The following is a 15,117-nucleotide window of genomic DNA, read 5'->3' on the forward strand; positions in this document are numbered from 1 at the left end:
GGGAACCAGAAATAGAAGTCTCCATGGCTCCCAGAGCAGCCAGCCTCGTCAATCAGTGAGTTCCAGGTTCAGTGAGAGACTGTCTCAATCTGGGGGGTGGGGGGGGGGGTGGAGAGAAAGAGAACCACAGAAGGAGATATCAAGGTCAATTTTGGCATCTACTCTACAGGAAGAATCACATATGCATGCTCACATGCACACACACGCACACTCACCACAAACACAGACACAAACAAACCACACATACATACACATACACACACATATAATATATATATATATATATATATATATATATATATATATATATATACCACATACACATCACAGAGACACACAAAAACACATCAAGATAAAGAAAGGAAGGAAGGAAGGAAGGAAGGAAGACAAATGGATGAACAGACAGATGGACAGACAGCAGACTGACTTGCAGGAGTTAAACAGTTCAGCTAACAGGAGGCAGAACTAACAATGGAACCTGCATCTGGCTGAAACCCAAGCATCGCCCCATGATGCACTGCTCTAGGTGGCAATTGTCTGCATCTGTGCATTAATTAGTCCATGAGGATTCTGCATCCCAACTTATGTAACCTGGGCAAATAAATGCCCATGTGTCCTTTTATACTCAACACAGACTAAATGGATGTTCCAAGGGAAGGTCAGAAACATTAAAGGAAATACTATAAAAAAAAAATTGACCTTACCCAAAACTTTTCAAAATTATCCAGAGCTAATTCATAAAATTATAATCAAGCAAGAGAACTTCCAAAAGTAAGCAAGGATAAACTATATATAGTTATTCTCAACAAGAATCTTATTTGTGTTAATTAATTAATTCTCATCTATAAACTCAGTTTTATTAACAATAACCACCTAAGGGTCCTATCAATTGTAGCACTGCAATACAAGTATCCTGTCGCTTTAAATTATTAAAGCCTTCCATTAATATTTACAAGTTCACAGAAAAAAATTAATGAGAAAACTTAAAATCTAGAACAAAGTTCAGACTCTTGTTTCTTTCTCCACCCATCACTCAGCCTTCAGAGATGATGGTACTGAAGCAGGCAGACAGAAGCAGATCCTCGGGTTTGATAAGCAGAGGCTTCTGTTAATGTCATCTGAGAAGCAGCCACAAGACCGCACCTCCCCCATCCTGAGAAACTTTCTCATGGCCACCTTAAAGTGCTGATGTCCTAAAAGCAACCTTCTGAGTGACTTTTACTGGCTGGTGTGATTCTTTTCTGAGTTTCGACATACCCATCCCCTCAGCAGATGACTAGCAACCGAAGCTATTGGTTCTTGGGGGCCTACTTTGTACTGGGCTTGTTTGTCCTAAGGTCGCCAATGTTAGCATCCCTCTCTAGAGAGGAAAATTCACAGCCAGAGATGGAAGTGACTTGTCCCTTGTCACACCTGAAAAGCAGCAGTGTTCGACAGTGACCCTGAGCTGGTTGGCTCCAGCTCCACCCTCTTCACCATCCTGAACTGGGTATCACACAGCAGGCGGCTCTGTCTCTGCCTGGGACCCTTTCTCTAACCTTACACTTGTTTGTGTCATTGGTCATGACAGAGCTGTCATCTTGTTGATGTGCTCGTGTCTGGCCACTCTGGACAAAACAGCTAGACTCTCATTTAATACCACCCTGTTTTAACTTCCCAACTTGAAGCCTCTGTAAAATTTGTTATCGCCTGGTCATTTGCTTCCTTGATTTTTTTTTTAAGTTACTATTTTTGACACAATCTCAATGATTACGATTACAGGCATGTACCGCCATACCCAGTTTCTGCTGTGTTTGAGACCAGTCGGGGCCTACTGCCTGCTAGGCAAGTTTCTACCAGCTGAGCGCCATTCCCCTACTATTGATGTCTCTCTGTGCAGGCAGCAGCTCCATGAGCTAACACTTCTGGGTCATGCATGCGCTGCCATATAGACCCCCCTCTGGTACACGCCTGGGCACACAGTAGCGCCTGGCAAATGCCTGTGAGCATTTACACTGGCTCTACCCCACACTGAGGGCAGTAGAGAAAGAGTGTTGGTCAAAAGTGCAGAAGGCCAGATTCTTATGTCATCTCCCACTGGCTGTGGGGGGAGGGGAGGGCTCCCAGATGCTCCCCATTCAGCTCAATTTCCAATATCATCTTGCTGAGTGAAAGGCACCCAGGCTATAGCAGACCCCCCCCCCCCCCCCGCCAACTCCAAAGGTAAGAGAAAGGCAGAATTGCCACCTACACTGATTTGGCTCGCGCTGATGGCCATACACCACAATACCGCTAGGGCTCCCAAAGAATGCAAATGATTTAAGCACAGTTACAGAACAGACAAACCCTGTTTTATTTCACAGGGGAAAGTTTAGATTTTCAGAAGATACCAAACCAAGGTCACTCAACATGTCCTAGATTTACTCTTTTTTTTTTTTAACTTTTTATCTGTTGCAAACCTCAAAGCTCTCGTTCAAATACAGAGGCTTTTGAAAAATACTTAAATAACATGACCAAATAGGTCCCAAAGCTGGCTATTATCTACTATAGTCCACCAGGAGCCGGAACTCAAGGGAAACACGGCTTTTAAAGCAAAAGCTTAAAATGTATGGCTTCCCTTCCTTTTTAATGGCCAGACTAAGAGGAGTAGAGGTGTCTTCCAACACAAGGGAAAAAAAACACTAGAACCACACCATGGGAGTCAGGATTAATAAAAGCCTGAGTTGTGATACATTTCAGTTGGATGTTTTCACCTGATGCTCTCTATTATCCAGAGTCAAGGCGCCGGGGACCACTAATCAGGTGACATTATTCCCGGAATGTGGTCAGAAAAAGAAGCACACCCAAATTTTTCCAGAAACAAGAGTCTGTAGCTTTTACCAACCAGGTCACTGAAATGGTTTCTGAGCCATCTGCTAAATCTAAAACCTGCTCTCAACTCTTCCAGCCACCAAGAAAGGCAGACAAACAGGGCAACATGTCCAAGAGACTAGAGGCTGGTAAATAAATGAACACTTTTCCATTTAGCAAACCAGCTAAAACATGCATGATATTTTAGGTGCTTTTCCAGGAAGAACTTCAAGGTTTGAAACCTATCTGAGCACTGATTGATCTCCAGAAGGCAGAGTGCAGTATAGTGTTCACGTCCAATGGGACTACAAAAATCAGAGGCTGGAAGGGACACAGCACTTAACCCGCACATGCTTCTGATGTCACAGGCAGCCAAGGCAAAGCCCAGCAAGGAATCAGAAGCCACACCATGCCACAGGTACACAGACATGCAGGGACAGCGCTGGACATGGGATAATCATGACTTACACATGAAAGCACAGACTGTGGTCTCAGTTTGTGCAGAGAATGCAGCCTGGGTCTGAAATTGAGTTCCCAGTGCCGGATATGGAACATGCTCACACTGGCCCCAAATGACTTGGTTTATTAATGCAATTATAAGGGGCTTGTGCTGACCGTGGTTCCATCCTCTGGCAAATTTTAACCACAAGCACAAACCAAACACGGCTGGTAACCAGCTCAGCATTCCTCTGCCTGTGAGGTCAGATGTGTACAAGGGTAAAATACAAAACCAAAGGAACTTTCAAGAGGGCAGTAAACAGCAAAAGCACTTCTGGTGAGTTGCCTGTGAAGGGTTTTTCTATCACCCAAAGTCCCCTGTGCTTTGCCAGCCAAGGCTCTGATTCACGGGGTCCTATGGAAACGGACCTGCTTCCTAACTGGGGTGGAAACTTTTGGATGGTACTCAGCAAAACTTCCTGCCTTCCAGAATTCCTCGGCACAGCACTGCAGTGCTGTGATAGCCAATACCCTTGGGCTCCTTCCTTCCATCTAATTAAAGCATTTGTCCTGCAAGTGATTTATTGTATCTGTCGTCATCTACGGTGGATATATAGACTGGGGGCTACAGACACTCTGAGACTGCAAAGCTTTAATCACCCTGCTAATGAGAATGACTTCTATCAAAACTTCCCTCTTCGTCCCTCCCTCCCTCTGTCCCTTTGTCTCACTGTGTCTTTGTCTCTCTCTGTCTCTATGTCTCTCTCTCTCTCTTACACACACACACACGGTGGGGGGGTGGGGGGTGGAACAGGGACATAACTTACAAGTGCCCCATGGAACAAGAAGTGCATTAGTGTAAATTAAGAAATACAACTACATGGTCTGATTTTAAGCCAAGGGAATAACACCAACATCATTGTTGATTCCGGACAGATTATCCACACACAGGATAAATCCTCTCCAAGCCTGAGCAACTTAGATTTGAGGCCAATTTAATTCTTAGGAATCACTTACTTTGATAAGGTAGAATTCATATTGACTTCTTAAAACCAAGCCAGGTACTCCTAAAGGGAGGAAATGACGTAACTGCCTAGAGCACAGAGGCAGAGGCTATACATATGGAAGGGTCCTCAGGGATAGCCTGGTGCAATTCTCTGGTGTTAACAGCCAGAAAGCTGACACTCTGATCAGTGGAGACTTGCCTAAGATCCCAGCTGACAAGGGACAAAGTCACACGCTGAGCCCAGTTCTTCTGACTCCCATTAGAGCACAGTTCTCATATATTCTGTAAGCTGTGGACTAAATCACGACGCGGTGCTTGCCTAGTATATGCAAACACTGGGCTCATTCCTCTGCACTATAACATAATAAAAATCAAATGCAAAGAGTCTTCTAATGGGGTAGTTCATACAATACTAATTTCCCAACATCATTACTGCGATGCCAGCTTCCCTGAACAGGACACAATTCTATAGATCTAAAGAGGTTATCTAGATAAATATAGATGTATATTTATAAATTACTATCTTAATAAATCGAAGTAAGTACATCTTTATACGTATACACAGCATACAGATATTAAATGTTCTCGAGTTTGTGTGTCACACTTCCTGTGAGCCATCAAAGCTTGGGCTCGTCCCCACATCCTGAAAACAAAGGTATAGGCTAGAGTGTCACCAACTCCAACCCTCCCAGGACTGAGAAGGCACTGAGTCAAAGGGCTGCTTCCAGAACAGGGAGTGGTGGAGTCTGTGGCCAACTGGAGTGTCAGGGCACTAAACGGCTTCCGTTTCTGTGTTACAGCATTGGTGCCAAGGGAGTACACCTGCAGGCTGTCTGCAGGCCTGTCAGCTGCCAGCTCACCGTGGTAGTTCTGGGCCAGGCGAAGTTTCCGCTCAACCACTAGGACTCTCTTACGACATTCAGGATTCAAATACAGAGTTGACTACCTTTCTGCCTGTGGGAGTCAGGAGTTCTTGCAGGTTCTTTACAGATAACAAAACTTAATTCCTTCCCATAGTTTCCAAAGACGGAAACACCTCTGAGGGGTCAGAGGTATTGAAGACCTTTCACCTGTGATGTCAACTGGAGAGCATCGTCAGGTCAGAGTTCCCATTCCTTTTGAGGAAAGATTTTTTTTCTTGTCATTTGAGCAAAGCAGGAACGGGCCACATCTGTTCCACCCACTGACTCTTAAAGGCACAACATCAAGCCAAGCCCACAGTTCACCCTCCGTGGTGGGCATGTCCAGGTGGACCTTGGCATTTCAGATAGAAATGTGTCTGCTACACTACTCAAGACCAAAGAAGAAGATGCTTAGTCTCCTACCCACAATAACCCTGAAGCCAAGGGGAATCGAAGGAGCAACAAACCAGACCTGGGCAAGTCAGAGAAGGTTCTCTGGGATAGTAGTGTCTGCCGCGAGGCCTGAAGCATGGATAGGAACTAGCACAGTGCACACGGATGCAGAGATGGAAGGCTCTCACACTCAAGAGTGTGGACCTGAGAGGGGAGACTCGTGGCTCAAGGGGAAAAAAGCAGCAAAACAAAGGAGCACATCCCTAACCAAAGCAGAGACTTTAGGCTTCTCTGGTCTGGCTTGAGAAACCAAGGAAGAGTTTTAAGTTTCTGGGTGGCAACTAAGAGAGGCCAATCTGGACATCATAACAGTAAGAATGGCAAGCAGTGGATAAAAGACTGCTATTACTCAGGCTCCATCTTCTTCTTTCGTTCTAATAAGAGGGAACTTCACCATCAACATACAAGGGGAACATGATAGTCAACTACCATGTTGCATAAAACAAAAAAAAAAATACACAGAAGACCCCAGGTACTTCTCTTATTCTAACTGCTACCCACCTCATAAAAACGTGCCCACTTCTGCCACCACAAGTCTCTTTTCCAGATGCTCTCCACACAAGGCAAAGATTCAGGCTCCACCCACCAACCTCAGCAGCTCTCCAAGGCTGAAGTTGTGCACTTCTTGGGTCTGCCTTCAGATTTAACACTGGGCTGAGAATTTGCAGCTGGGAGAAACTACCAGTATTTATTGGTATTACCAATGCAAAGGCCATAGAGTCTTGGAATGCATAAAGCAGGGAATCTTCCATCTGCGTTGGTTCGCTTTCTATTGCTGTGATAGACCATGACCAAAAGCGATCTGGGGAGGAAAGGGTTTGCTTCATCTTGCAGGTAGCAGTCCATCACTGAGGGCAGTCAAGGCAGGAATGTGGAGGCAGGAACTGACACATAGGCCATGGAGGAGCTCTTCTTGATGGTTTGGTTTTTTTTTTTTTTTATAAAACTCAGGATCTCCTGCTCAGGGGTGGCTGGGCACTCCTACACCAGAAAACTAGCCAGCCCACAAGCCATAGCATTTTCCATTCTGCTAACATATTCAATGGGCATGAACATCCAACCCCGTCTTTCAAGCTCACACGGGTATGCCATCAATAAACAGCTACAGCACTGACTGGCTTAGAAGATGAATGACATCTTTAAAGAAAAAGATATTACCAAAATGCATACACATCATTTGCCCCAAAGTCACATGAAACTTCTTTTATATATTCATTTTGTTTTTTGACGAATATCTAGTGTCACGTACCACAGACTGTTCACAGCGCTGGGGTTACAACAGAACCCTGCTTCCCAGGAGTTTATGTTCTACAGAAGGAAAGAGGGGCAGCTAGCAGCATAGCTCTGTGTTAGAGAGACGAGCTTGCCCACATGAAGCCCTGGGTTCAATCCCCAGTACTGAAAAGGAGGGGGTATAGTAAAGCAATTGATTAACGAAGTGATCCCAGAGAGTGGCAAGCGCAGTGCAATTAAGGGTGACCAAATAACATGGCAGGGAATATGCTCTTGAGAAGGGTGGCTATCCATCCGAGCCATAACCTGCATGACAAAGCAGCCAGCCCTCCCAGAGCACAATCCATCTTCTGGGGAAATGGAAGGACTAGACAGCTAACCCAGACACTGGAACAGACCTCCCTGGAGATTCTAAAGTACATTCCCCTAGAACATCGCAAGCCAGTCAGTGTTAGACACTCCTTACAGCTGTCTCAGAGGGGGGAAAAATCAATCATGGGAGTGAATAACTGCACTACGAAGTACAAAAGAGGATAAACCCAGTGGCAGGAAATAGAGAAAAATTTGGGTGTAAAAAACATTCCATGGGGAGCTGGAGAGATGGCTCAGAGGTTAAGAGCCCTGGCTGCTCTTCCAGAGGTCATGAGTTCAATTCCCAGCAACCACATGGTGGCTCACAACCATCTGTACTGAGATCTGGCGCTCTCCTCTGGCGTGCGGGCATACATCAAGGCAGAATGTTGTATACATAATAAATAAATAAATCTTTAAAAAAAAATATTCCATGCCCCTGGATCCAGAAATCAAGTGAAAAAGAAAAAAGAAAAAAAAAGAAAGAAACGAAAAACGATCAATGACTGCCCACAGGTAACCAGGCGGCTTCACCTGAGAGGACTATCAATCTGGTGTCTCAGAGAGAAGCTGAGAGAGCCACTCTCCATGGCCACACAGAACAGAATGTCTTCAGGAGGTTCAACAGGAAAAGAGCCTGGGATCCCGCCAAGCGGGTCCTTCCTTCCTGAGGGGGTGCCAAGGTCTTTCCATGACGCAGCCTCCAGCTCCCCCTGCCCTCTTCGCACCCTCTACACGCAGCACCAAGTTTTAGATATCAGGGCTCGATTTGAAAAGTCAGAAAACAACAGCAAATAACCCGGGGGGTGGGGGGTGAGGGAGAGACAGTGCCTTAAGCAAGCTTTGGATACTCTGAAATTCAAGAAATTATACAAAACAAACAAGTTCTAGAAGAAGCAGAAAATAAATGAGTGACAATTGAGAAAATGAAACTGTCCCAAGATGAGAAATTAATTAAATAAATTTCTCTTATTAAGTTTGGGTTTTCTAGGCTTCTACCGTGAGGAAGCAATGCTGTCTCCCAGAGCCAGAGCTGGCTCGGTTCCATCATCATTAGCATCCTTTTACACTTTCAGCAAAGTAAAGATGACAAATCTTGACTGTTTTTCCACAGTCAAGCAGACTGTATGCTTTCCTGAAGTACGACTGAGATCTATATGAGGCCTGTCTATCAGGTGAACTGCTTGATAAGCTTTGGCGTATCTAGGTAAGTGTGAATGCGCCATCACTGTCAAAATAGTAAAGAATTCACCTGTGCTTCCATGATATTTTGCCTTTCCCTAATTCCCAGGCACCCAGGGTTGCACTTCCTGTCACCAGGGACCTAATTTCATTTTCCAGAACTTTGCACATGTGGAATCATATATGTTCTTTTGGGGGGAGGTGTGTGTGAGAGTTGATCTGGCTGAGCCACAGAGCAGAATTCCTTGGCGCCTCGGCCAGGTTCCTCCGTGTGCCACTGATTCATCGATCCATCTTCGCTGGTACGAACGCACCACTATTTACGTAAACATTCCTCTTGTTTTGCGCGTGAACTTCCAGTTTGGGAGCCGTCACAGACCAAACTGCTGCGAACGGTTGTGCACAAGCCTTACTATGAATGGCTTTCTCTCTCTTGGTGAACATTTAAGGGTAGCTAAGCCATGCAATAAGTCCATGTTCACTGTTTTAAAAGACAGCCATGCTGCTTTTCAACAGGACTGCAGCATTTGACATTCCTAACAGCTGTGTGGGAGAGCAACAGTTGCCCCCTTCCTAACCTACGCTTGTTATGGGCGTGGCTTATCCAGTGGGAACACACTGATATTTTGTTGGGTTTTGTTTTCATTTTCATTTCCTTAGTGATTCGGACTATGGAGTATATTACAATATACTATTTTCTACAGACGTACTTATTGAAATACTACCCACTATTAAATTGCACAAGTTGGGATTTTCTCATTACTGTTGAGATTTTAGAGTTATTGCTGCAAGTGCTTTGCCTAATTCATATTATGCAATTATTTACTCCCAGACATTGGCTTATGTTTTTGTGTTCTTGGAAACCTTTTAAGAACTAATTCTTACATTTTACAGAGCTCGATCTTTTTAATAATTGGGGTTAGAACTTAACTCAATACAATAAACGCTAAAATCAGTTAACGCAAATGCTTCAATGTGTTCTTTTGAAAAAATAATGCAGGTCCTTTATAGCTCTATATAAATCAGTATCAATCTACCAATTTCTATGACAAGCCTTACTGAGATTCTGACTGAGACTGCTTTAAATATACTGAATATTTTGGAAGAACAGAGTTCTTAATAATTCAGAGTCCTCCCAGCCATGAATACATCATACTCTCCATTTACTTAGATCTTTATTACAGCAATGTTTTAGCATTTCCACTGGAAAAAAATGGCTTGCGTCTATTCTATCTAATTCATCCAATTTCATCTTCAGTTTTCTTACATGTGATATTTATAATTTCAGTTTCCAATAGTTCACTGCTAATAATAATAATAAAATACAATTGATTTTTGTTTTTGTACATTAGCTTGGATCTGCAAATCAGCTAAACTTGATTGTTGATCCTCCAAACTTTTTTTTTTGTCTGCAAATAAAGATGGTTTTACTTCTTCCTCTGTGATCTGAAACTCCCTTATTGCACTCTTAGACGGTGTGGAAAAGGAGCAGAAAAGCAGAAAGAGCACTGCCCTTGCCGTGTCCCTGGTCACAGGGGAACATTATTCATTCTGTCACCACTAAGGCCATTTGCATAGACAGCCTTTATTGGGTTGAAGAACTTTCTTCCTGTTTCTAACTTGCTGAGCAACTTGATCCTGAGTGGATTGTTCATTTTCTCAAATAGTTTTTCTGTATCTATTGAGGTGATCATACAAGCCTTCACTTTGATGCTGTCCACAGGAGGAGCGCATGGGTAGCTCTACAAACACTGAATTGGCCTTAGAGTCCTGGAAATAGCCCTCAGTCGGTTATGGTGTACTATCTGCTTGCTATGGTGTTTGATTTAGTTGACTGCAATTTAAAGCTTTTGCATCAAAGGTCATGAGGGATGATACCTGCCTGCAGCTGTCTTGTTTTGGAATGCCTTTGCTGTGCTTTGGTATTGTTTCAAGTAATGAATTATTTTAAATAACGATTTAAGAAGTTTCATTCCCTTCTATTTTCTGAAAGAATGTCTATAGAGCAGGTCATAATGCATAAATACATAATATAAGTTAATAGGAAAGCCACCTGGGACACTGAATTGTATTGTTGACAACTTCTAACTTAAACACAATTAGTTTAATGATTATAAAACTACTTAAGTTATTTGAGAGTAATTGGCAGTTTATATATTTTAAAGCAATTTGTGTATTTCATCTAAGTTATAGAGCTAACTGGCATAACCCTGTATATAACTTGTGCGTCTCTTCCTTTATAATTTTAGTAGGCTCTGTAGTGATGTTCTCATTCCCGCCCCAAGTGGTGGGAACATATCCTGCATCCTCTCATCTTCATCATCCTGGCTTGAGGCTTATCAGTTGAAAAAGAGAAAGACTCTGCTTTTTCATTGTTGGGTTCCTGTTTTCTACTTCACTAATTTCTGTTATCTTTACAGACTTCCTTACTCTTAGCTCAGTTTGTTCATCGAGTTCAAATCACAAATCAGTGATTTGGGGTCTTACTAATCTCAATTAATTAATTGAGATTAATTTCCATTTAAGAAGAATTATACCTGTATCTTTTCACCTTCATTTATCTTATATATATATATGAATAAAATGAGCATATGACTCATAAAAATATGTCTATTTCACACCAGACACGGGAGTAGGCACCAGGCATACATTGTCTTAAAATGGACCTTTCCCCTCCTCTTGCCACTGAACACCAACAAGGCTGTACTAAAGCCGGTATCACCAGTTACCTTCTTGATACTTGCGAAGTATCTCAGGCAATGAAGCACAGAGGGTTTCCTGGTTTACTCTAGTGAAAAAGACTGTGTTTTATAAACAAACTCATGGTTACATCCCTCTCTTATGATCCAGTATGTTGCTAGATTTTTTTTTTACTGTTTTTATTGCACTATATATGTTTTCTCCGCTCCCCTCCCTCTCTCCCTCCTCCTGCTAAAATTTTTAGGTCAGTAATTTGTAGTTCTATTTGTAACCAGTATAATTTTTATTCTCCCACTTGAGTGAATAAATTATACACTTGGATTTGATAGGGAAATGTAGGTATTTCTACAGTCCGTGAAAGATAATTTTGAAGAATGTATTCCATGTAGTTTCACATATTTTCTTTATTTCCTTTGAAGATTTATTTTATTTTTATATGCATTGGTGTTTTGCCATGGCTATTGGGTCCCCTGAAACTGGAGTTACAGACAGGTGTGAGCTGCCATATGGGTGCTGGGAATTGAACCCAGATCCTCTGGAAGTGCAGTCTGTGCTCTGAGCCACTGGGCCATCCCTCCAGCCCCCTCATATATTTTCTTAATGAGAAAAGAAAACACTCTAGTCATCCTACCCTCCGTTCCAAAACACTTAGACCATAGGCCAGATATGCCACCTGAGTGAATATAATTCACGACAAATCACCGGTTCGGACATGGTTGAGATGCTGGCCCCATCCTACCGTTGATGATTTCCAGGATGCTGTCAGTGAGTCCTAGTAAATGTCTAGGCGAAATTTTAAGCAGATATAGATTTTTTTTAACTTTAATTCACATTTAAATCTTCATCCCCTGCAACAATAAACAGATCTGTGTCCCTACTAGTTAGCTAAGCCTACGCAGAGGTTTTTTTTTTCTTTTTTTTTTTTATTGAGAAAAGGAGAAAAAAAAAAACAAGTTTCCACCTCCTCCCAGCCTCCCATTTCCCTCCCCCTCCTCCCCCCCTACGCCCCCTCCTCCCACCCTTCTCCCCCTCCCCCCACTCCTTTCCCCCTCCCTCTCCAGTCCAAAGAGCAGTCAGGGTTTTCTGCCCTGTGGTAAGACCTAGGACCTCCCACCTCCGTCCATATCTAGGAAGGTGAACATCCAAACTGGCTGGGCTCCCACAAAGCCATCACATTACGTAGGATCAAACCCCCGTGCCATTGTCCTTTGCGTCTCATCAGCCCTCATAGTTCGCCATGTTCAGAGAATCCAGTTTTATCCCATGCTTTTTCAGTCACAGTCCAGCTGGTCTTGGTGAGCTCTCAATAGATCAGCTCCACAATAAAACCTACGCAGAGGTTTTATTGTGGCCTCATGGCTAGGTCTTCACTTCTGCTCCGTATTGTCAGTCTTAACTACTTTCTCTGTCTCCCACGAAGTCTGTAAGTACCAATGCTGTAGTCCCACTCTCAGGTTCCTAGCTAGCATGTTTAAAAGTGGTAGTGTGTAAAAGCTCCCATGGGACTCAAACCTTCAGACTAATCTGGGCTGTCTCCAGTAAGATGTGCCTATCATGGCTGACGACCAGCCTGTCCCACCATACTCCGGCACCTAATTCCTCTGGAGATTTGCCCCCTAACTCTCAACCAAACACTACTTCAAAATTCTCATGCTCGGTTCAATTCTGTGTCCAGAAATTCACAGACAACGTGTAAACTTATTTGGAAAGTTGAAACAAAAGGGTTGTCCCCAAGTTCCCGCCAACCTGGGCTACTGTGTGAGAGACCCTGCCTCAAACCAAGAACAAAGTTAATTTTTAACTGTATTTTTATCAGATCCTATCTAAATTCCGGCTGAGGTGAAATTAACCCCATAATTTGAGAACTGAGGTTAAAAAGGCATGGATTTTCTTTTCTCACTTCTATTTAAAGGACGGGACCTTTCAGGTCTTTGGTACTATTATAGAACATATGGTAAAATTAACCACACCCCCAAAGCATAAAACACATATCTCAATGAATCTTTGTCACTATCCATCCTGTCCCATCGCTTGTGAGTTTCAGTCACCTCGGGTTCCAAACCCATTCCTGTCAGAACTGAGGCCATTATTAAACTTAGAGTCTTCAAGGCACGCTGCATTTGCCAGACCACTTCACTGTAATTATCATTTCAGCATCTCAGAGTGAGTACAATAACCCCAACATCACAAAGACAGAGTGAGGATTAGGAAATAAGGGCATTTGGCACTGTGTGAGGCACTCTAGAAATTTACAGTAGAAATTCTGTCTCCAGGGAACTATGGGAACCGGGAGGCATGTAAGAAGTTGCGCGCAGCTACATGTCATAGCAGAGGGAAGACAACCAAACCTAAGGTGCTCTGGCCACCTCTTCTCAGAAGAATAATTTGGAAACACGATTGCAGCACCCATGCACCCCAGGCTGCCTAAACTTAACTAATAGCTAACACAGAGAAGCTTCACCTCCCCCCCCCACACACACACACACATACGGGGTGGTAGAGGGGGTGCTAAAGAAAACTCTGCCAGGCTGCAAAGCCATGCACTCATTCTGATCCCTGCCAGTGTAGCTTTTGTACCTCTGGGATGTAATGGATGTGCATGCTGAAACACGTGTGCACGTCTGTGTGGCTGAACCAACATGCATCCATAAACACTATGAATAATACTCGCGAGAATGTATGGCTTTCTCCTCAGACGTGCTTGAAGCACTTAACTCAAACCATACCACTTTCCTATCACCCCTTCGTTGCTTTTCTCCACTCTTTGCCCCTGTTGAGAGGAGGAGGACAGCGTTCTGTATCACTGAGGGGCTTCCCTTAAGCGCAAAGTCCAGGTCCACAAAGAAGCCGGTGGCCAGGCCGGCTTCCCAGAGTCACACCTGCGCCCGCACACACCCACGGCTGTCCCGTCAACAGTACAGGTCACCTGGGAGAGGACCAAAGTCTAGAGGGAATTCCCTCCGCCGCGGAGCCATGAGAGAGCGGAACCCTGATGAGTTTTTTAAGAATTAGAAAAAGGAGGAAAGGTCCAGCAGACATGAAGGGGCAAGGCGGTCGCTACTCACCCAGCCCTCGAAGGTGTCCGAGGAGCCCGCCGTGCGCAACAGCTCCTGGAACTGCAGCGTGCAGTTGGCCACAAAGTGGTCGTATCCCAAGGGTGTTTCGTGGAAGACGGCTAGCTCCAGGTGACCGCCGTCGGTGACATTGGCGCAGAACTCCTCGTTGTAGGTGGGTTTGTTGGTCTTCTGCTTGGTGCTGGTCTGGCCCACGCGCACCTGGTCCACGCTCACTGTCAGGTAGGGGTCCAGCAGCTGGTGGCCCTTTTTGAAGAGCGAGTGGCGCAGAGACCAGCGGGTGGGCTGCAGCCCCACAGCCTCTCCGATGCGGACCCTCAGATAGCCATTGAACTTCATTGTGCCGGACGACATGTCGGCGCTGCTGCTGGGGCCCCGCGGGGGCCGCGCTAGCTGGCACCGGGAAGCGGGGAGCCGGGGCTCAGAGCAGCCCTCGCCGCAGCCACAAGCATGGAGGTAGCTCCCGGGAGAAGCAGCGCCTGAGCCCCTTGCGTCCGGCCATTCGGTCTCCTCCGAGGAACCTTCCCCTCCCCTCCTTCCCTCCCGCCCTTTCTCCAGAGGTGGAAAGGAGGGGAGCCGGGTTCCCAGCCCTCCGCGGGCTGGTGGGTTCCCGACCGTCTCTCCGGAGCGCGCGGGACTCGCCCCTTCTCCGGGACCCGGCAGATCCTCTCCCGGGAGAGCAAGAGCGACCCGTCCGGCTAGCTCCAGCCTTGGCGTCTCTGCCCCCGCCTCCGCCCGCTCCTCCTGCCCCCGCCTGCGCGGGCTCACGCTCTCCCCCACTCGGCGAGCTGCGAACCAGGAAGCAGCCACCGCTGCATCCCCGGCCCGAGCCGCGCGCCACCGGCCTCCAAGTTCTCAGAAGCCGGGCGCGGACTGCTGTGCCTTTTGGACCCCGGGGGCGTGGCGCGCGGCGGACAGCCGGGCCTTGCAGGGTGGGTGCTGGGGCGCA

General features: G+C 45.3%; 1 protein-coding gene across 1 annotated transcript in view; it reads right to left on the reverse strand.

Annotated features, from left to right (window-relative positions):
- The window catches only part of Prkch (protein kinase C eta), a 201,801-nt gene extending 186,900 nt beyond the window's left edge, over positions 1 to 14,901 (reverse strand). The window contains exon 1 of the mRNA XM_041658401.1: positions 14,160 to 14,901. Coding sequence (XP_041514335.1) covers positions 14,160 to 14,522 — 363 coding nt within the window. The 5' untranslated portion in view covers positions 14,523 to 14,901. The remainder of the gene's footprint in view (positions 1 to 14,159) is intronic.
- Between the last annotated feature and the right edge of the window lie 216 nt (positions 14,902 to 15,117).

Source organism: Microtus oregoni, unplaced genomic scaffold, assembly GCF_018167655.1.
Source record: "Microtus oregoni isolate MIOR12 unplaced genomic scaffold, Mior012 000009F_ref0000495, whole genome shotgun sequence".
NCBI classification, from domain to species: domain Eukaryota; kingdom Metazoa; phylum Chordata; class Mammalia; order Rodentia; family Cricetidae; genus Microtus; species Microtus oregoni.